The sequence below is a fragment of the Scardinius erythrophthalmus genome (genome assembly GCF_964197995.2).
Source record: "Scardinius erythrophthalmus genome assembly, chromosome: 11".
Classification (NCBI taxonomy): domain Eukaryota; kingdom Metazoa; phylum Chordata; class Actinopteri; order Cypriniformes; family Leuciscidae; genus Scardinius; species Scardinius erythrophthalmus.
The window spans coordinates 43,340,482-43,364,270 of NC_138231.1; the positions used below are offsets into that span (position 1 = coordinate 43,340,482).

General features: G+C 40.4%; 1 protein-coding gene across 7 annotated transcripts in view; it reads left to right on the plus strand.

The window, feature by feature from the left end:
* Window positions 1-23,789, plus strand: part of lama2 (laminin, alpha 2) — a 221,970-nt gene that overhangs the window by 124,351 nt on the left and 73,830 nt on the right. For 6 of the 7 annotated variants that reach the window (XM_081378796.1, XM_081378798.1, XM_081378793.1 and 3 more), the window contains exons 19-29: window positions 2,479-2,690; window positions 6,248-6,354; window positions 7,088-7,348; window positions 10,607-10,784; window positions 12,109-12,245; window positions 15,901-16,137; window positions 16,460-16,603; window positions 19,268-19,444; window positions 21,816-22,001; window positions 22,098-22,216; window positions 23,121-23,238. In XM_081378796.1, the coding sequence (XP_081234922.1) occupies window positions 2,479-2,690; window positions 6,248-6,354; window positions 7,088-7,348; window positions 10,607-10,784; window positions 12,109-12,245; window positions 15,901-16,137; window positions 16,460-16,603; window positions 19,268-19,444; window positions 21,816-22,001; window positions 22,098-22,216; window positions 23,121-23,238 (1,876 nt within the window). The remainder of the gene's footprint in view (window positions 1-2,478; window positions 2,691-6,247; window positions 6,355-7,087; window positions 7,349-10,606; window positions 10,785-12,108; window positions 12,246-15,900; window positions 16,138-16,459; window positions 16,604-19,267; window positions 19,445-21,815; window positions 22,002-22,097; window positions 22,217-23,120; window positions 23,239-23,789) is intronic. The other variant, XM_081378799.1, reaches the window with a different exon arrangement.

Below are 23,789 nucleotides of genomic sequence, written 5' to 3' on the forward strand. Positions count from 1 at the left end.
ATAAAGTCAGAATTGCGTGATATAAAGTCAGAATTGAGTGTTATAAAGTCAGAATTGCGTGATATAAAGTCAGAATTGAGTGTTATAAAGTCAGAATTGCGAGATATAAAGTCAGAATTGCGTGTTATAAAGTCAGAATTGAGTGTTATAAAGTCAGAATTGCGTGTTATAAAGTCAGAATTGTGTGATATAAAGTCAGAATTGCGTGATATAAAGTCAGAATTGTGTGTTATAAAGTCAGAATTGTGTGATATAAAGCCAGAATTGAGTGTTATAAAGTCAGAATTGCGTGATATAAAGTCAGAATTGAGTGTTATAAAGTCAGAATTGAGTGTTATAAAGTCAGAATTGAGTGTTAGTTATAAAGTCAGAATTGCGTGATATAAAGTCAGAATTGTGTGTTATAAAGTCAGAATTGTGTGATATAAAGCCAGAATTGAGTGTTATAAAGTCAGAATTGCGTGATATAAAGTCAGAATTGCGTGATATAAAGTCAGAATTGAGTGTTATAAAGTCAGAATTGCGTGATATAAAGTCAGAATTGAGTGTTATAAAGTCAGAATTGCGAGATATAAAGTCAGAATTGCGTGTTATAAAGTCAGAATTGCGTGTTATAAAGTCAGAATTGAGTGATATAAAGTCAGAATTGTGTGATATAAAGTCAGAATTGTGTGATATAAAGCCAGAATTGAGTGTTATAAAGTCAGAATTGCGTGATATAAAGTCAGAATTGAGTGTTATAAAGTCAGAATTGAGTGTTATAAAGTCAGAATTGAGTGTTAGTTATAAAGTCAGAATTGCGTGATATAAAGTCAGAATTGCGAGATATAAAGTCAGAATTGTGTGATATAAAGTCAGAATTGAGTGTTATAAAGTCAGAATTGCGTGTTATAAAGTCAGAATTGAGTGTTAGTTATAAAGTCAGAATTGCGTGATATAAAGTCAGAATTGCGAGATATAAAGTCAGAATTGTGTGATATAAAGTCAGAATTGCGAGATATAAAGTCAGAATTGTGTGATATAAAGTCAGAATTGCGAGATATAAAGTCAGAATTGTGTGTTATAAAGTCAGAATTGCGTGTTATAAAGTCAGAATTGTGTGATATAAAGTCAGAATTGAGTGTTATAAAGTCAGAATTGCGTGTTATAAAGTCAGAATTGTGTGATATAAAGTCAGAATTGAGTGTTATAAAGTCAGAATTGCGTGTTATAAAGTCAGAATTGCGTGTTATAAAGTCAGAATTGCGAGATATAAAGTCAGAATTGTGTGATATAAAGTCAGAATTGAGTGTTATAAAGTCAGAATTGCGAGATATAAAGTCAGAATTGCGTGTTATAAAGTCAGAATTGCGTGTTATAAAGTCAGAATTGAGTGATATAAAGTCAGAATTGTGTGATATAAAGTCAGAATTGTGTGATATAAAGCCAGAATTGAGTGTTATAAAGTCAGAATTGCGTGATATAAAGTCAGAATTGAGTGTTATAAAGTCAGAATTGAGTGTTATAAAGTCAGAATTGAGTGTTAGTTATAAAGTCAGAATTGCGTGATATAAAGTCAGAATTGCGAGATATAAAGTCAGAATTGTGTGATATAAAGTCAGAATTGAGTGTTATAAAGTCAGAATTGCGTGTTATAAAGTCAGAATTGAGTGTTAGTTATAAAGTCAGAATTGCGTGATATAAAGTCAGAATTGCGAGATATAAAGTCAGAATTGTGTGATATAAAGTCAGAATTGCGAGATATAAAGTCAGAATTGTGTGATATAAAGTCAGAATTGCGAGATATAAAGTCAGAATTGTGTGATATAAAGTCAGAATTGTGTGATATAAAGTCAGAATTGAGTGTTATAAAGTCAGAATTGCGTGTTATAAAGTCAGAATTGTGTGATATAAAGTCAGAATTGAGTGTTATAAAGTCAGAATTGCGTGTTATAAAGTCAGAATTGCGTGTTATAAAGTCAGAATTGCGTGATATAAAGTCAGAATTGCGTGATATAAAGTCAGAATTGCGTGTTATAAAGTCAGAATTGTGTGATATAAAGTCAGAATTGCGTGATATAAAGTCAGAATTGCGTGATAAAAAGTTGCAGTTGCGTGTTATAAAGCCAGAATTGAGTGATATAAAGTCAGAATTGCATGCAATTGTGAGATAAAAAGTCAAAATTACCTTTTTTATTTTTCATTCTGTGGTGGAAACAAGCTTCCAGATCTTAAAGGTATAGTGGAGGATCTTTCCGAATTTTAGATAAGACCCGCCCTCTCCACTTTTTGAAAAGTTTGATTGATTCACCAGAATGATTGACAATTAGGAGGACCAATAGTATAGGTGATCCACCCGGAAGTAACAAATCCTCCGCTATACCTTTAAGAGATGGTCAAATGGTCCAATATACCGTTTTGTGTCACTGCAGAAGGCCTGGAGTAATTTGACAACGCACTTTTTAAAGTATGCGTTCTTTCTGCTCTTGACGACCTCAGATGTGCTAATGGCTACTTCGGGCGTCCCAACGTTCCTGGGGGTTCCTGTCAGCCGTGCATGTGTAACGGTAACCTGGACCGTACAGCAGCGCTCAGCTGCGACCCGGAGACCGGAGCCTGTCTGCACTGTCGTGAGGGATACGGGGGGCAGGACTGTGGAAGGTGTGCTGACGGATACTTTGGAGATGCCCTCGTAGCCAAGAACTGCCAAGGTGAGTGAAGGAGCTCAGTTTCATTGTTTTAGCTAACAACACGTGATGTCTAAAACCAAGGGCCGATTTTAATTTTTTTTATCTTAAAAATATGTTTTTCATCACAGATACTAGTGACCATGCTTGTCAAGCTTAAAAAGGAGGAGAAGCACTGTAAAAAAAAAAATAACACATCTCTATCTCAGACATTCCCATCCGAATGGGATTTGTTTTCTCAGAGGAAAGACGAGACCGCTGAGAAACACTAGGCACTGAAAAACAGGCGTGTTTGATTCAGGCAGGATTCAGATCTGCGAAAGTACGTCTGCGAAACACGAATTTACCTGACTTCCTCTGGGAAAGCTGGTCCCATCTGAATGGGGAGACTGTCAACATCAAATGTAATGGATGTAGCGGCATATTGTTTTCCTCTGTATTGTGACATACATCAGACTGAAACGGATTATTGAGAAAAAATTTAGGGCAGAAACTTGGTGCTATGCATCGGTTGTTGATTAGATGTTGAAATGTGGGTTTGGCACTCAAAAATGAATGTGAGGCCAGGGTTAAAGCGGACTACGTGATTGGAGAATCCCTGCGTATGTCACTTTGTCATTTCACCGGGAGATCCAGTTATGACACATAGTCCACCAATCAGAGAAGTCTCTGTTATCATGCTCGTAGACATAGACAATTACAGTTTTGTTTTTATGAAAGTGCAATTTGAATGGCTTGTTATTGTTCAAGAAAAAAAAAAGTTTGACCTATACAATTCAATAATATTTTATATTATTAGGTTAAGATAACCTGTGAAATATACTTTATAGGTGCAAATGAAATTGCAAGGAGTAAAAAGTTAAATTTTAGCATTGTAAATGTTATATTGAGTACAGGATTCAGTTTCAATAGAAGTACATATTCAGCAAAATAATACGCAAGTAATCTCAATTACTGAAATATTACTTAACATTTGTATACACTCAAACTGCTTATAGATAAATGTATATTAATGTAGGGTGGCGTATGTGAAGCACTCTATAAAGCAGGATGTTTTGCTTCCTTTCTTTAAACGCCATATTTGGCTCACTTTAAAAGTTGTTAATGTGTCGATTTGTGTCGAAATTAAATTGTGTACTTCCAGACAGCCTGTATGGCAGATGTGTGTGTGTGTGTGTGTGTGTGTGTGTGTGTGTGAGAGAGAGAGGTGAGCTGATCCAGTATCAAGCTCAGGCCGTCTAGCCTCAAGGACAATACACACCGATCCCCCTCCAGCAGGCCTCATGCAGCACCATCTGTGCTCAGAAAGTGTGTGTGCGTTACGTTGAAACGCAATCTGTCCTCCTGCAGCCCACGGTCACACACACTTTGATTGTTCTGCACACACACTGCGCTGATTAGCATGCAAAGGGGTCATGGGATATTGAATAATCTCACTGGTTTTTAATTTCAGCTGTTACTGTATACGCTAGAGGCAAGTTCAGAAGATATTCCCATGGTTGCACATGAAACGTGACTATGAAACAGTTTTCAACTCTTGATGTGTTCCTACAGACGTTAGCAGTGCTTAGTTAATTTCATACGGTTATAATATTGCAAATCATGTTCATATCGTGTGGTTCAAATTAAACGATGGGATTCAAAATCTAATTTAAACCTGTTAACAAACAGAACGTTTAAGGATTTTTAATGTTTTCATATGTAATGTGAAAAATTGCATAAACAATGTTGAGATATTCTCAATTATTATTAAATTTTTACATAAATTGATGTACTGATAAAAATAAGCTTTCGACTGAAAAAAAAAAGCGAAATTTTAATATTAGACTTGAAAAATGCTAAATAGAAGCTTTTCACTACTATATATTGTACAAAAGTCATATTTGAAATTTGCAGCAAGCTTTAGCATCTCCTAAAATGTAGAAAGCAGTGATGCAGTTTCTGACATCAGGCCTGTACTCGTTCTCAGACTCTGGAGCATGGTTATGTTTAATGAAAGAAAATAGGACTGACTTTATTTCTGTTGGGAATAGCGTCTTGTGAAGAGCAGAACAATGCAAAGAGAGCGCAGCGCTCAATGGGGAAGCTGAAGAAGTTTTGTTTGACTGACCTACATTGAAAACACTCGTGCTGCTTCACATTTTTTGGAAACTATGATGCATTTTATTTTTTTAGGATTCTTTGATGAACAGAAAGTTCAAAAGAACAGCATTTATTTGAAAAAGAAGTCTTTTGTAACACTTATTTTGTGTGTGTCACCTTTGACCAATTGAATAGGTCAATGCTGAATAAAAGAATTCATTTATCTTTTTTTAATCTTGATTACTCCACACTTTTGAAAGTAGTGTGTGGAGGTTTCCACAAAAATATGAAGCAGCGCAACAGAAATGTTTCTTGAGCAGCAAATAAAAAAATAAAAAAAGCAAACTTAAAAGTATATTAGAATGATTTCCGAAGGATCATGTGACACTGAAGACTGGAGTAATGATGCTGAAAATTCATCTTTTATCACATTTTACTATTTATTCATATTCTAAACTAATTATATTTCACAGTTTTTACTGTATTTTGATAAAATAAATGCAGCCTTGGTGAACAGGAGACCTTTAAAAATATGAAAAACCAATGAGAACCAATATTCCAATCTTTTGACTGGTAGTGAATATAAAGGCAATCAAAACAAAATATAACCTACTGACAACTGTTATCTCATTCTGCCGTTCAGCTCTTTATGTTGAACAGGTGTCAAGACCATCATGTTCTGCACTGCGATGTCCCCCTGTAGTCAATAATTGTATCCCTTAAAACTCATCTTTGATCACCAAAATTACAAATTTAAATGTTTTTTACCTTGAAAAAAAAATGTCTTCATGCCTAAAAATATCTTGAATGTAACTCGACACGCTTGCCTCATTTATTATGTGCGGTTCTATGAATATGCAAATGAGCCCCGCCTCCACTCACTCACTCAGCTCAGAGATCCACTGGTTGACGATCACACGTTGATCTGATTGGTTACAAGGTAGTTTGTGACGTCAGAAACACCATCGATTTCAAAGAGTGTTTTTGAGACTGTCTTTGGTTCACTGCAGTTTTAAGGAGAAAATACTCAGCAATGCTGTCGACTTATGAATTTACACATGCTTTGTCTTAAAGCAGATTAAAAACACCACATAGACACATAAACAACATTAAAAGCTGGATTTTCACCACAGGGGGACTTTAATAGATGCGTCCCAATTTGCATATTTATGTGATCTTTTGTAGTATAATAGTGCAAATAGTTTGTTCACACTGAAAATTCCCTAAAGAAGAAGTCCACTTTAAATACCTGGATGATGCAATTAATTAACCAGAAAAAACAAGTGTGAAATGTTGGACGCTTTAATTACATAGCGAAGGGGGAGGGGCTTCAGACTCGAATGTTGAATTACAAAATAACCACATAAAATTCATACACTACTACACAGTTGAGTATTAGTTTAAGTATGTAATTGTATAATGTATAGTGTGTCATTTTGGACACAACTTAAGTCTTTCAGTTTAATGCTCCACCTCTTTGTCTGTCTCTGTCTGTGTAGCGTGTCAGTGTCACAGGAACGGGTCGGTGTCGGAGGTGTGCCATCAGGAGACCGGCCAGTGCCAGTGTCGACAGGATGTGGTCGGACGCCAGTGTGAGGAGTGTATGGTGGGTAAACAACACCGAATGCTGTCATTAGCCGTGTTTCCAGTACAGATTTGCAGAAAATTTCCGCGATATTTTCTAAATGTCGATAAAAAACTATTGCGAAATGACAGCGTTTCCATTAACCGATGTTATGCGACTAAACCTTCAAAGTCATTCCAACAATCATGGCAACGGATGTTGGTAGGTTTACGTATATCTCAGCCACCGCACTACCCATTATTTTAAATTGAAGGAGATGTATATGTGCTATACAAGCGTTAATGACAAGGAAAGCCCCTTATACTTGTGAGCGGCACATATGAGCTGTTTCTGGGTGTTTCTCCCTCAGATCTCCTTATCTTGATCAATTATGGCATTTCTTTGTTAATCAGAATCCAGTATTCCCGTGATATTTCTTTTCTTTTATGAGTTTAATGAAGAACTCTGTCTCATCTTCTGTCCAAACATACCATACCATGTCATCTTTTAACAATGAGCGACTTTTACGTACGTCAGGTGACCTGTAAATGCGCAAAAACTCCATTTCCATTGCGATATATGGGAGTTTTTGCAAAATTGGCGTGTTTCCATTGGCCGTATTTGCAATTTGCGCAATTTGAAGGGTAATGGAAACTCGGCTATTGTTAGTGGCACATTTCTTTTTCACTGCGCCAGTACGAGTAAATCCCTTATTAGATCTACAGCAGACACAGTCTTTCATGCCTCTTCATCACCCGTGTGTGTGTGTGTTCAGCCGAACTGTTGGTGGGATGGCGAGTCTCAGTTGTGTAGGCCGTGTCAGTGCAGCGCTCGGGGCTCGGTGTCCCAGCGCTGCGACTCTGAGGGCAGGTGCATCTGTCGGGCCGGGCACGTGGGCCGCAGGTGTGACCTCATACGCCCGGCTCACACCCGCAGGGAGACCCGGAGACCCGTGCAACAGGTTCCCATCCAACACATCCAGAGATGGGAAAGCAGAGGGGGCTGCCCTCGAGGGGCCTACCGCCCCGGCTCAGGGGTAAACGCACGGCATGATGGGTGCACAGGCTCTGTGTGTGTGTGCATGTGTGTGACTTTCTGTGAGGAACAACATCTATTATCTACCATCCAACCACCCAATCAATTCCAAATGGACAAAATCAAGCCCCGCCCTACATTTGTTCTTGTTCCTGAAGCCGTTTCACTCGGATATACGGCACAATAAGAAGAAAAGACCAGCGCAACTTCCATTTCATGATGACTTTAAAGATTGCATTGCATTTTTATGTTTAGAATGTTCCTGGAGGCGTACTTATAATGTTTTAGGGGGTAAAATGGACGTTTTCACCCCTGATTTAATCCCTCTGATTTAAACACGCCGTTTAAGGGCAACTTCCCATTGCTTTGATTGGGTAGCATTTTTGCTTATGAAATAACTATTATGGTAAGTTCTGTTTTTATAGTTAAATGACCTGTTTACACCTGGTGTTAAGATGTGTTTTGGTCGATGGGATCACAAGTAGACGAGGGAGACACATTCCCGTTTACACCTGGTGTTTTAATCCGCCTCTTTTGTCCACTTTCAACCACTTCTGTCCTGATTTCTTCAAAGGGAGGGTCTATGGGTGAGTAAATGTATGGGTTTTTTCATATCTTTCGATCTAATGGACAAAATAAGCTCTGGCAATTTACATTTGAACGTGACCGGAGACGACGGAAAAGCATGGAGATCATCAGCTTTAGTTTCTGCTGTGAGTGTGTGTTAGAAATCAGGATTGGAGAGAGAACATTGTGCTAGATTTTTCGTCTTCAAACCAAACTAGGGTCTTCAGCCGACAAAGTTTAAATCCCCTCAGACTAGTGCACTTCCCATGATGTTTATGTATTAAATCAGCATGTGGAGAGTATATACGGTCTTTTGAACACATTCGACCACATATGAGTGTTTACACTACAAAAGCAGTGTTTTCAACTCTCAAAAGTGGACAAGCTCAAAATGTTTCAGACCCCGTTTACACATGTATTTAGCGTCGTTCACTTGTGATCCGATCGACCAAAGCGCTTCTTAATACCAGGTGTGAACAGAGCCTTATATGTCAAAAGGTCATAGAGTTCATATGCTCACACATCTAGCCTTCTCCAGACTCACCAACATCATGAGAGGAATAACAAATTCACATGCAACCCTGTTTACATAAGAAACTTTTCTGCATGCTTAAGTACACAACTTTTGTGCAGCTCTTAGCGAATGAGACACAATGCATGTTCACATAACTCAAAAAAAGGCAGAAGGATGGAACATAATGTGCACCGTTTGCTTTGACTTTTAATTATACATTTACATGTAGCATTAGTTAAGTAGCGCTTAAGGGAGTTAATCTGTTTGTGCGGGCAGAAAGCACATGCCACTGTGCTTTTTTCAGTTTTAGTCTTTTCTTAATCTTTAAAAAGGCACAGATATGAGTTCTCTTGGATGAGAGTTTTGTCACTTTGGCTCACAGCTTTGCATGATGGTGTGTGTGTGTGTGTGTGTGTGTGTGTGTATCTCTTCATATATTTGGCATCCGTGGGGTGGCACTGACAGCGTGTGCCAGGACCAGTTGTCATTGGTTGCCACGGTGACCGCGCACCTGTTCCTAGCAGACAGATGGCTGTCAATCACCCCAGAGCAATGGCTTCACATCCACATGCTGTGTGCAGATTTAGCAGCAAGGCATAATAATCTTTGATCATTAAAATGAAATTGTTGGTGGTTTACCTCTCAAAATGTCTTTACAGTCTTGATACGGTCTTTAAAGTGAGTTGTAGAGGAGTGTCAGACATTGGTTTGGTGTGTATTATCTGCTGTGATCTGTGGTGAGTTTATGAGGCTCTCTGACACACTAATGGAGGTTTCTTAGCAATGCACAAGATATTGTACTGTTTGTATGACTGTAAGACACATTCTACAAGTATAGGTACAAAATTGAGCTTTATGCTCTTAATGAAATCCAAGAAAAAAAGTATTTATTTGTTGGTTGATTTATTTATTTAATGTTGGGGATTGAATTGAATCCAGTGTTTGTTTTGTGGTTACCAAATAGTTAATTTAATTTTCTCCTTATAAAAGCTTAAAGGAACACTCCACCGTTTTCTGAAATAGGGCTTATTCTCCTTCTTTCCAACATTTCGATAGGTGGGCAAACGCATTTTTGTAGTGCATGCATTGTTTTAGTTTGCTTAGCTCGCCGCTAGCTTAGCTTAGCATAATTAATGGAATCCTTTGTTGCCAGCTAGCATTTCGTGAGTAAAAGTGATAAAAAAAATTTTTTTAAATGAATTACTTCTTGTGGCCTGCGTATTCACAACGAGTACAAATAGTAATACAGATTAAGACGAGCCGATTTCCTAGGCAGATATTGACTTGGGACTATATTAGGGGGAAGCACAGGCGAAGCACTTACTTGGGCGCAGAGATATCACGCAACACCTTTTTTTTTTTTTTTGATCACTTTTACTCACAACATGCTAGCTGGCAACAAAGGATTCCATTAATTATGCTAAGCTAAGCTAGCGGCGGCGCTACCAAACTAAAACAATGCATGCACTGAGACAAACATGCGTTTGCCCACCTATCTAAATGTTGGGAAAATGGTGAATAAGCCCTATTTAAAAAAACGGTGGAGTGTTCCTTTAAGCTACAATCAGTGGAAAAACTGAGAAAAAAGATGCAAATGATACAACCTTAGTTCACTGATGTATCTTAAACACTGTACATTTTTAAATACAATCAACTTGGATGTTTAAAGTTGTATAACTTGTATATCGGATCTTGTGTAACTTAAAAAATAATTGAAAATTGCTTAATTTGATGAGTTAAAGCAATTTAAAAACGTGTTGTTATAACTTATTGATCATATATATTTTTTTACAGTGAATAGTTCTCTCAAAGTATATGGTAAATGAGCTGTCATTGCTTTAAAACTATTTGTACCTTATTTGTGGAAAGTGTCACAATGCTTACGAAAGCCTTATTTCAACATTCTTCTCTCTCTCTCTCTCTCTCTCTCTCTCTCTCTCTCTCTCTCTCTCTCTCTCTCTCTCTCTCTCTCTCTCTCTCTCTCTCTCTCTCTCTCTCTCTCTCTCTCTCTCTCTCTCTCTCTCTCTCTCTCTCTCTCTCTCTCTCTCTCTCTCTCTCTCTCTCTCTCTCTCTCTCTCTCTCTCTCTCTCTCTCTCTCTCTCTCTCTCTCTCTCTCTCTCTCTCTCTCTCTCTCTCTCTCTCTCTCTCTCTCTCTCTCTGCTCTGGATGGTCTCTCAGTCGGGGTTTCACATGCAGGGCTCTCAGGGCTGCGTCCCATGCCACTGCAATTCATTCGGATCCAAGTCGTTTGATTGTGACGAGAGCGGTCAGTGTCGCTGTCAGCCTGGCGTGACGGGACAGAAGTGTGACCGCTGCGCTCCAGGACACTTCAGCTTCCAGGAGGGCGGCTGCACACGTAAGAAGTCAAAGCTCTGAAATAGAGAGGTCTAATTCAGTCCAGATCCAGATGTGCGTTTAGATGCATGCTAGAGCATTATTACAGTAATTCCAGAAGATAGAAAAAAACACAAATGAGATCTCCTTAAAGGTACAGTTCACTCAATAATTCAAATTCTGATCAGTATTAATTCCCCCCTTGTCATTTCTATGGAGCACCGAAGGGACATGGTGCTGGGAAAAAATGAGATGGGAGGAAAAATAGTATGTCAATGCTTTTGCGTTCTCGCTCGTTTCTTGGCGGAACGCAAAACATTTGCAAGAGAACACTAAAGCATTGACAAATATTTTTCCTTCATCTATTTCTTCCTCCTTCATGTCACTTTAGGGGCTCTGTACATTTCAAACCATAGGTTGTTGTCAATCAAAGTCAATCTGAACTCATATTCACCATAATCTTTACCTAATCTGTAGTTTAAGAAGACATATATTTATACTTAAAAGGGACAATGCATGTTAATAAACATTAGTATAAAAATACAAAAGTAAACATGCCAGATTATAGCATCTGTAGTCTCAATAAACTGTTGCATAAACCGCTATTAAGACGGTAAGTCGGTTACATAAAAACGTAGATTGGTCTAATAATACTAAAAGTAAGACTGATTACCCCTAACTAAGTGCTAGTTGGCCATACTCGTTCTTAAGACACAGTTTTAATATAATGGCTATGTTTATGCATCTGCCATCTGATTTACCAAACTACTACTATTGAGCTACTATCCACATTCATTGCTTTCTGTTTTAAAAGACCATTAATATTCAGTAATATTATTATTAACTGCACTGACAGGATGGGAACGAAATCTGAACTGAATTGATCTGGATAATGACACTAACTTTGCAACATCAGCATTGAACATGAATCATTGAACTGAATTGAGCTGTCTTTATAGAGCTTTTTTACAGCTGAAACTGAGATTGTTTCATTATTGATGCATTTTGAAAAGATAAAGCGCTATAGAAATAAAGGTGACTTGACTGTATGAGATAAAGCTGAGACTGTAAATGAAGCACAACAGACACATTCGACCGTTCAGATTTCAGACCACGCCTTGTAAATTCCAGCTCAGTTCCTGAATGTGGTTGTCAACGAGCCTGACCTCTAAGCACTACAGTTTTCATCTGAGGTGTTTATATCATCTCCTTCCAGTCGGAGCGTCTTCTGTCACGCTCTCTCGCTGATATCACGACAGCAGAGAGGAGATCCGGCGCTGACATTTAAACAGGTGCTCAGCTGCGCTCCGCAATTAACCTGCTCTCTGTTTCTGTCTGTCTCGCAGCGTGCCAGTGCGCCCATGTGGGAAATAACTGCGACGCTAACACAGGTCAGTGTATCTGTCCGCCCAACACCGTGGGAGAGAGATGTGACAAATGTGCGCCCAACTACTGGGGTCACGACATCAGCAGCGGCTGTAAGGTACGGCTCATCTCTCCTCTCCTCCAACCGTCACCGCTTCACTGCTGTCTGCTCTTGCTGCGTATATTTATCTTCTGACAAAACATCATTATTATTCATCATGGCATGTCGAGGTGAATCTTTTGAGTTACTGCCACAGAGCAGCAGAACATCAGCAGAAGGTCTTGATTGTTGCCTTACAATTCAGTTTCTGCTGAATCCATGGAACGGTTCAAAAATCAATACCTTCAAGTACTGACTAATGTACTTAATTTTCTTAATGTATAATGCAAATATAACAATGCATTTTAACTTTGGTTACAATTATTTATTAAAACATGCATTATAATGTACATTATGAATACTTTTATAATGCCTTGAACATAAAGGCTTTAAATAAAGTGTTGCCATCATATGTGATATATCACACAAGCACTTATGGGAATGTCTGTTTACTGTTTTTTCACTGTAAGTTATACAACAATTACATACATACATTTAACAGCATTTTATAGTAAAAAAAAAACATTAAATTTTAAACCATATGCTGTTATTCACTGTATATGACAGTGAACCAATTTCTTGAGTGACATTCATTTTTGTAGCTATATTTGGAGTCGGCTTCCAAAACATTTGTTGTTTTATAAGTCCCAGACCAACCCCATTCAGTCCTAAGGTATCCACAAACATGACTGATTGCTGTAAAACTCTTTTCAGTGACAGTGCGATTCATAAGCATTGTTTACCATTGTTTTCTTCAATGACACATACAACACACAGGTTATCATTACCTCCTTACATAAAGCAGTCTCTGGTAAAACTTTGCATCTTACCAAAAGTTTGGTAGCCATCTAACTATGTCCTTATGGCAAACAGAGATGGTAAGGCAGAACTCAGTAGGAGAAAAAACCTTACAGGAGCATTTACAGTATAACGAAACCGGGCCCGAAGCGGAGCCTTGAGGTACCCCGCAGGTGATGAGTGCAGAGGAAAAAGAGTAATTCTCAATCTCAGTGGAAAAGTTCTCGCCTTAAGATAGGAAGAGAAGCAACCTAGGGCAGTGTTGAGAATTGCATTTTATTCACACTGATTTTCTATTGAGTGGGCAGACACTTTTTTTATCTTTAACAGACTGTAAAACCCTTGAATGGATCCTTTATTTTCAAGAATGTTCCGTCACATGCAGTGTGTCAAGCTTATGAACAGTTTCTTTGTGTTTTAGTTTAGCTTTCCCTGTTTCTGTGTGTCTGAGTTCCTATTCCTTGTTTATTTCGATGGTTTCTGAATAATCACATACCTGTTTCTGTTCTACTTCATTAGTTCTGCCTGTGTTTTCATTGTTTGGTGTCGTATTTGGATTACATGGTTGTTGTGTTATATTCCCTGAGTGTTCTAAGGATCTTTATTAAAAAGTAAATTTGATTGAAGGTCTTAGACAGTTCATTTAGAGCCTTTGTAAATAACAAAACGGTCATCAATATATCAACAAAAACAAAATAATGTTTTCAAAAAAGGATTATTATTGAAAACATATCTGTCCTCTAAAAAACCCAAATGTAAATTTACATATAAATGAGCTTTTTCTTGTTTGTATGTAAATATTATGGATAATATGAATTGAATGTCAAGTCAAGTCAGGTCACCTTTATTTATATAGCGCTTTTTACAATACAGATTGTATCAAAGCAGCTTTACAGTGATAACATGAAAATAATACAACAAAGTTTGTTTCTAGAAGAAAATTGCGTCTTCGTCCACCTTAAGTAAGGCAGATCAATAATATTGTTGAATATTAAATGTCCCCAATTAAGCAAGCCAAAAGCCAAGGCAACAGTGGCAGGAACTGAAACTCCATCAAGTGACAGAATGGAGAAAAAAATGGCTGGCACTTCAGGGATGCGTTGTGGTCGTGTCTAGGCGCAGGTCCACCATCTGATCTGGATACGGCCCGGATCCGGCTGACTACATCATGCGTTGTGGTCATGTCTAGGCGCAGGTCCACCATCTGATCTGGATACGGCCCGGATCCGGCTGATTACATCATGCGTTGTGGTCGTGTCTAGGCGCAGGTCCACCATCTGATTTGGATACGGCCCGGATCGGGCTGATTACATCATGCGTTGTGGCCGTGTCTAAGCGCAGGTCCACCATCTGATCTGGATACGGCCCGGATCCGGCTGACTACATCATGCGTTGTGGCCGTGTCTAAGCGCAGGTCCACCATCTGATCTGGATACGGCCCGGATCCGGCTGACTACATCATGCGTTGTGGTCGTGTCTAAGCGCAGGTCCACCATCTGATCTGGATACGGCCCGGATCCGGCTGATTACATCATGCGTTGTGGTCATGTCTAGGCGCAGGTCCACCATCTGATCTGGATACGGCCCGGATCCGGCTGATTACATCATGCGTTGTGGTCGTGTCTAGGCGCAGGTCCACCATCTGATTTGGATACGGCCCGGATCGGGCTGATTACATCATGCGTTGTGGCCGTGTCTAAGCGCAGGTCCACCATCTGATCTGGATACGGCCCGGATCCGGCTGACTACATCATGCGTTGTGGCCGTGTCTAAGCGCAGGTCCACCATCTGATCTGGATACGGCCCGGATCCGGCTGACTACATCATGCGTTGTGGCCGTGTCTAGGCGCAGGTCCTCCATCTGACCTGGATATGGCCCGGATCCGGCTGACTACATCATGCGTTGTGGCCGTGTCTAAGCGCAGGTCCACCATCTGGTCTGGATACGGCCCGGATCCGGCTGACTACATCATGCGTTGTGGTCGTGTCTAAGCGCAGGTCCACCATCTGATCTGGATACGGCTCGGATCCGGCTGATTACATCATGCGTTGTGGTCGTGTCTAGGCGCAGGTCCACCATCTGATCTGGATACGGCCCGGATCCGGCTGACTACATCATGCGTTGTGGTCGTGTCTAGGTGCAGGTCCACCATCTGATCTGGATACAGCCCGGATCCGGCTGACTACATCATGCGTTGTGGTCGTGTCTGGGCACAGGTCCACCATCTGATCTGGATACGGCCCGGATCCGGCTGACTACATCATGTGTTGTGGTCGTGTCTAGGTGCAGGTCCACCATCTGATCTGGATACGGCCCGGATCCGGCTGACTACATCATGCGTTGTGGTCGTGTCTAGGCGCAGGTCCACCATCTGATCTGGATACGGCCCGGATCCGGCTGACTACATCATGTGTTGTGGTCGTGTCTAAGCGCAGGTCCTCCATCTGATCTGGATACGGCCCGGATCCGGCTGACTACATCATGCGTTGTGGTCGTGTCTAAGCGCAGGTCCACCATCTGATCTGGATACGGCCCGGATCCGGCTGATTACAGTAAACCTCGGAATAGACAGAATGACTAACATTAGCGTAGATGCCATTCTTCTTATGAAGTACATCGGGTGTTATAGGAAGTGTTCTCGGTTCCGGCTGTCCTAATTCATGCACCCTAAAAATCATTTAACTGATTTGAATAATGGAAATGTATAATGTTCTATATGAATGTCAGGTAAAAGAGATGCGTTTTTAGTCTAGATTTAAACTGACAGAGTGTGTCTGCTTTCCGCACAATGTTAGGAAGACTGTTCCAGAGTTTAGGTGCTAAATAGGAGAAGGATTGAATAGAATGTGTGTTTTTTCCTGTATTTCTCTGCAGGCGTGCGGCTGTAACGCCCTGGGGTCCGTGGCTCAGCAGTGTAACGTGAACACGGGCTGCTGCATGTGCCGAGAGCAGTTCAGGGGCGAGAAGTGTGACGAGTGTAAGCTGGGTTACAGAGACTTCCCACAATGCATTTCCTGCCAGTGCTCCTCAGCAGGCTCGTCAGATGACGCCTGCGAGCCACAAACTGGCCTCTGCGCATGTGCGGATAGAAGTGGGCAGTGCTCTTGCAAGGTACCGAACCAGACTGAAACCCATCTACGATTTAAACAATAAATAAAATGAACAAAACAAATCTGATAGTATCTGATAAAACACAATTCTGTTTTTAGAGTTTTTATTGCTTTACCATTATTTTAATGTGGAAAGGATAAAAATTTATAGTAAAATTAGTTTAAAAAAATAGATTAAACTTTTAACTGGTGGTGTGTTTATTTGTGTATAATTCATGTTAATAAAAATATGTGCATTGAAATGGTTAAATCTGCTGTTCCACGCGGCAGCTGTGAGAGAGAGTGAGCTGTAAAAGCCAGCGCTGATTTGAGTGTGTTTTCAGGCTAACGTGGAGGGAGTGAGGTGTGACCGCTGTAAGACGGGCTCGTTCGGCCTCAGTCGCAGGAATCCGCTGGGATGCAGTCAGTGCTACTGCTTCGGCCTGAGCAGCTCCTGTACAGAGGCCACAGGACTCATCCGAATGAGAGTGAGTGAACACACACACACACACACACACACACACACACACACACACACACACACTCTCACGCTACTGCTTCGGCCTGAGCAGCTCCTGTACAGAGGCCACAGGACTCATCCGAATGAGAGTGAGTGAACACACACACACACACACACACACACACACACACACTCTCACGCTACTGCTTCGGCCTGAGCAGCTCCTGTACAGAGGCCATAGGACTCATCCGAATGAGAGTGAGTGAACACACACACACACACACACACACACACACACACACACACACTCTCACGCTACTGCTTCGGCCTGAGCAGCTCCTGTACAGAGGCCACAGGACTCATCCGAATGAGAGTGAGTGAACACACACACACACACACACACACACACACACACACACACACACACACACACACACACACACACACACACACACACACACACACACACTCTCACGCTACTGCTTCGGTCTGAGCAGCTCCTGTACAGAGGCCACAGGACTCCTCCGAATGAGAGTGAGTGAACACACACACACACACACACACACACACACACACACTCAGACACACTCATAGACAGACACACGCGCACACACACACACACACACACACACACACACACACACACACACACACACACTCAGACACACTCATAGACAGACACACGCGCGCACACACACTCACACACACACTCACACACACGCACTCTTACACTCACACACACACACACACACACTCACATACACACACACACTGACATGTACACACACACACACACACACACACACACGCACTGACACGCACTCACACTCACACACACACACACACACACACACACACACACACACACACACACACTCTCACATGTACACACACACACATTTTTCTTTGAGAGGGTTTGAAATTATGTCTTGTTACTTTGTAAAGCAGTCAAACAGTTTTTCATCAGTTTTAAACACCTGCCATAATATCTTCAACTCACATTCAATTCATTGTAGAAATATTACATTTAACAGTTTAACAGTTTTAATTGCACAATACATAACACACACATTCCTCAGTTCAACAACCCCGTTCTTGCCCTGTTAAAATGGAGCATTAGATTTGACATTCTTAATCTTAAAATTCTGACACTTAATTGATGTTTTAATAGAGGAATTGTTGTTTGCTTTTAAAGGTCAGCTGTCCTCTAGTGACGCAGGGGATGAGATGAGGACACGAGTGACTGTTTGTTTGTGTTTTGATGACTTTCTTAATCATCTTGTCTGAGGCGGGCTTAGATGCTCCGTTACCAGGGCAACAGTAAATATTAATACATATCAAGTGCTTCCGAGCTGCCAGTCTCCAGCAGGACAGGACTGAGTGTGTTTTGAGGCAGAGAGAGACAGAGATGATGTGCAGAGTGAGAGGCGGCCCTTGTGTGTATTAATAAGGGTTTGCTGTACGTTCACTGACTCGCCTCAATCCTCAGCGCAATATGGCTGAAGGACGCTTCTCCGACGCCACCAAATCCACAAACAAATTAAACAAAGGTTGCAGTCCAAAAGTTAATCTAAGTTTGTGTGCTGTCGGAGAGGAGTGTGGAATCCTTTAGCTCATTTGTGGAAAACGAGAGATTTTTTCTGAGTCAGTGAGTCGTGAGATTGTGTGTTGATGTTGTGAGGGTAGTTTAGCTGCCTTGTGGGGTTCCACACACACACACACACACACACACATACACACACACTCTATCTCCCTCTCTTTCTCTCTCACACACACACACACACGACACTATCACACTATTTTGGAAATACCCAATTTTCCCTGCTTGCTTAAATATCTCTGGTGCACTTAAGACTTAAAAAAAATAATGTTTTCATAATCTCTCATGGAGATGTAATAACTCTCTCCACCTCTGCTGCGTGGGTGAGGACATACATTAACCAGTAATAATATCGCAACCCATTTCTCATAATCCAATCTACACGAGAACCCACTGAATATTGTGTTTGACTTGCAAATACGTCACATTCCCGAAGTTAAATGGTGAATGCCGTTTCATGTTGACTTTGCTTTGTAAGTTCAGGGGCCGGTTTCACAAAGCTATTTTAGAGCGGTCTATAGTGTTAGACAAGTCTAAAATCTGCTCATAGACTAGTCTAATGCAAGTTAGACCGTTTCACAAAAATAAATACTGACTTAATTTAGACCAAAACATTAGACACCTCTTACCCCCAGGCTAACTGAGGTCTAAGACTCTGTTACCTTGGCAACCAGCAGTAACACTCAGTTACATTACAAACAGCCAAAAGAAAAGGGAAAACGGCTCATAATTTACACATTTCATCTTGTTTCTACATTCTCCGCTAAATTTCCCAAGTAAAATGTCCTTGTAACTGTTACACTCCTCCAACAAACACATATTGTCCGCTGGGGTAAACTGCACTGAGCGGTTGAATGCGCTTACTCGATCCGCCATGTTTTTTGTTTTGTGTCTTATTTTACCCAGAATGCATTGCAGTGTAGTCCTACTTAAGATAGTCAGAGTCTTCAGTGTTTTGTGCAACGGTCTGATTTAGATGTCTATCTGAAGTCTGACTATCTACTATATGTAAGCCATAGTCAAAGTCTATCTTTGTGAAACCGGCCCCAGAGTGCAAGTGTTTAAGGTGTGAGAGTGATGTGTTGTCCACAGCTGACTCTGGTGCCCGAGCAGACGGTTCTCCCTCTGGTGGACGAGTGGAACGGGCAGGAGAGCTCAGCCGGCGTGAGCTTCCAGCACCCGGACATCATCGCCAGCGCTGAGGTGATCCAGCAGCACCTGAGGGAGCCCTACTACTGGAGACTGCCCAAACAGTTCAAGCGCTCCATGGTCAGAGTCCCTGCACAGCCACAACACACTCTACTCACCTTTACTGTTCAGAGACAAGTCAATGATCTCATCCCTCTCGTGGATATATGAGAGAGAGAGAGAGAGAGAGAGAGAGAGAGATACAGAGAGATTTTTTTTTTATGTTTATCGCCAGAATTGAGACATTGTTTCTTTATTTGCTTTTACATTTTATTTCCTTATTTCCTTATATAATACAGACTGCTAGGGGTGTGACGAGATCTCGCGATATTAAAATGTGACGATATTTTTCGTCGAGGTGAAAAGCTGTCTCGTGATATCAGCATATTAAAACCACTTAAAAATCACCAGTGTTGGGGATAGTTTCTTTTAAACGTAATGCGTTACATATATTTGAACCCATTATTATTTCCTCAGTGTTATTATATGCGTATCTTAAAAGCTGGTGTTCACTTAGGGCTATTTTTATTACCACACACACACACACACACACACACAAAAATAATAATAATGAATTGTCAAAATAATCAACCGATTACTCGATTACAAAAACAGTTGTTCGTGGCTGCCCTAGATTTGTTAAAATGTTTAATGCACCTGCGTTGTTTTGCATTTTGTGAATTTCAGTCAAAAAAGGCTTTTTTTCCCAGGCATATAAATTGTCATTGAAGATATTTAAAAATAGTGTTGTCTCGTCTCGTTCCCGTGAACCTTCTCGTGGGCTGAGTGTATCATCACACCCCTACAGACTACCATTCAAAAGATTGGAGTGATTAAGATTTTTTTGTTTTTTTAAAAGTCTTTTTTGCTCTCCAAGGCTGCATTTATTTGATCAAAAATACAGTAAAAACTGTGAAATATTGTAAAAACAGCTGTTCTCTATGTCAGTGGTTCCCAACCTTTTATTGTCTGAGACCCCCTTTTTCCCAAGAAAATATTTTAGGGCCCCGCCTTCACATTTAATGATATTATCGCTCTTGTTGGCTAGCAGCAAGGATGACAAAATATGTTGTTTTCAAGCAAACGATAGGCTATGTTTATTACTATAACCAGATATGTTTATGCGCAAATAATAGCCTAATATTGAAAATACAATAACAAAAACATCAGTGGGCCATTTGTAATTTAAAAACGTAAGCCTAAGAGTAGCCTATAAATTGGGCCTATTTGAATCGCAATAAAAAAATATCAGTATTCACACTGGTGTGTAGGTAAAAAAAAAAAAGAATGAATAGCCTATATAGGCTATTACAAAATTACTGCTGTCTGGGACCCCAATACTTGCATGTTATTTGTGAGGCTTTATCAATAAGTGTGAGGATCTGCTGGTCGTGAGTAATTTGGTCAATGGTGAAGAGATCTTTAATAGGGTAAGACATCTTTATCATCCTCAAGGGTCAGTCTGGCCCATATGTATTTGGTTTTTAAGGCTGTCATGGTTAAAATCCCATTTTTGGTCAGCCAGGCTAGGGAATGGATAAAATTAGCTAATGTAATATGATCATTCTCCTTAAAGCATGCATTCCCTTTTTTTTTTTTTTTTTTTTTTTTTTTTTTTTTTTTGCGCTATAGCGATAGTTAATAAACATGCGTTTGAATAATGCGTCTTTTGGAGCCGGAATTACTTCTCTGTGTTTGGCTATGACGAGTCACGCAGGTCAAGTACCACTACTCCGCAGCGGCGGCGATCCGAACCAGTGTTAAATAGTCCCAATATAAACACTTATTTTAGGTGTACCATAGTGATTCAGAATAAGACAAAAACACGGTTTGGAAGATGGATTCATGATGAACTCGCTCATTATATACATTTTGTACATTTTTAACATAGAAAAAACTACGGACGACTTGAATGCTCATTATTCAAAACTTTTCAAAATATGACGCGACCCCCCAGAGAGCTCGCCGAGACCCCCTTGTGGGCCGCGACCCCCCTGTTGGGAACCACTGCTCTATGTGCATATATAGTAAAGTAATGTATTCCTGTGATCAAAGCTGAATTTTCAGCATCATTACTCCAGTCTTCAGTGTCACATGATCCTTCAGAAATCACTCTAATATGATGATTTGCTGCTCGAGAAACATTCATTATTATTATCAATGTTGAAAACAGTTTTGCTGCTTCATATTTTTTAGGATTCTTTGATGAATAGAAAGTTCAAAAGAACAGCATTTATTTGAAATAGATATAATTTGTAGCATTATAAATGTCTTTACTGCCACTTTTGATCAATTTAATCCATCCTTGATGAATAAAAGTATTGAAAAAAAAATGAAACTTTTTAACAATACTAGTGTACAGTCTGATTGATTCTGTCATATTGAAATTATATTTTTGAATTTCATGGCCAGCTAATGTACGTCGACTCAATGTTTGAGGTTGTTTTCTCAGATAACAGCCTATGGTGGGAAGTTGAAGTATGCCATCTATTACGAGGCTCGTGATGAGACGGGCCGCACCTCGTATGAGCCCCAGGTCATCATAAAGGGCGGCCCCAACAAGGACAAGGTCATGGTCCGCCACATGCCAGCGCTTCAGATCGGCCAGCTGACCCGTCACGAGATCGACCTGACAGAGGTGAGAGACCACACTCACTTATTTTCTGATGTGTGTGTGTCACTCGCATGATCTCAATGTTTAACTTCAAGTGTAAACACCAACACTGTGTTGCAGCACGAGTGGACACACAAGGACGGCAGGCCGATGACTCGCGAGGACTTCATGGACGTGCTGTTTGATGTTGAATATATCCTGATAAAGGCCTCGCACGGCAGCGTCATGAGACACAGCAGGTACCCGATCTCAAGCACGTCTTTCTCGCACTTCAGTCAAGTTTTGAGGAAGCACTTGCAATAAGTTTTACAATATCAAATCAGTTCTGAAGAATCAGACGCTCGTATGTGTGTGAACCATAGACTGGAAAAAAATATGGGCGTAGTGTCAGTGACGTCACCCGTGGTGTTTCTGAAGAGCAGTTTTGAAGCCCAAAGTGGGCGGAGCCGGCCGTCGCCATCTTGGCGATATATCCGCGAAAGTGTTACTAGTATCTCATTACACACATATTTTGTTTCTGTGTTGATTCTATATTAAAATGTCAATACAATGTAATGTATTTTCTCGGGCTCTTGTTTTAAATTATTTTGTTCCGTTATTATGCGTGTTGTTGTCGTCTGTTGACGTTGTACAAGCAGAATGTGGCGGTTGGTCGGTGTGGTATTAGCCCCGCCCCTCCTCCACTGTGATTGGATGGTTGGGTAAAAAGTGACAGTGATGAGCGCTGAGTTTTACCCAAAGTTGAACATTCTTCAGCTCTCAGCAACCTGTAAAAAACAGCGAACGCTCAACGCTTCGTTACGCTAATGGCGTTTTAAAAACGCGGCGCTCCCATTGAAAACAATTGAAAAAACACACCAGCCGCGTGAAAAAACGCTTTGGTGGACACACGCCTAACACACAGCAGACAAACGGCTAGTAGTGACATCAGCGGCAATCCACCTGTCAATCAAGTGGCCACGCCCTTAATTATTCAGAACTTGAAGGCTTAATATAATTTAAACGGATGAGTAATAAAATAAATCAGCCCCCTCACAGTCGTCATGAAGGGCAAAATTAGCTATAGACCAAACCCACTTTTTATACCAGGCTGTGAACATATTTGTTTCTGTTGTGAAGTTGTTTGATTTGTGTGATGTGCAGAATCTCAGAGATCACTCTGGAGGTGGCGGAGGTGGGGACGCCATCACAGGACAGTGAAATCGCCCATCAGATTGAGAAATGTGACTGTCCTCAGGGATATGCCGGCCTCTCCTGTGAGGTAATGGCTTTTGCACACAATATTTGGCATGTAAGAGCTGTAATGTTCTGCAAAGTTCTGATAAGACATGTAAAATGTCATAAATGTAGGTTAGATATTATAGTACATTGCATCTCAAGCCAATATGATGCTTTTATGAAAATCTGTGTCCTTATTACTGCACTACTCCCTTAAGCTGTGACTTATATAGTACAGCTTGGGGAAAATTACTTTTAAAAGTATTGCATTACTTCTTTAGTACTTGCTTAGTTACTTTTTATGGAAATTAAAGTGTTACATTACTTTTGCGTTACTTTGGCTCGGTTTGCTTGTTTGTTTTTTAATAACAACAAAAACAAAAGTTCTATTTTGGCAAATGTAAAGGCCTTTTCACACCAAAAGTGAAGTAAATAAGCCTCAGGCTGAAGGAAATGCAAACTCTAGCCTGTACAGTAGAGGGCGCCGCTCAAACAAATCTTGCAACTGTTCGTTCTGGACCGAAGAAGAAGAAGTTCAACACTCTTACTTCAGCAATAAAAACATAAAGATGAAACACTAATGTGATGTTTATC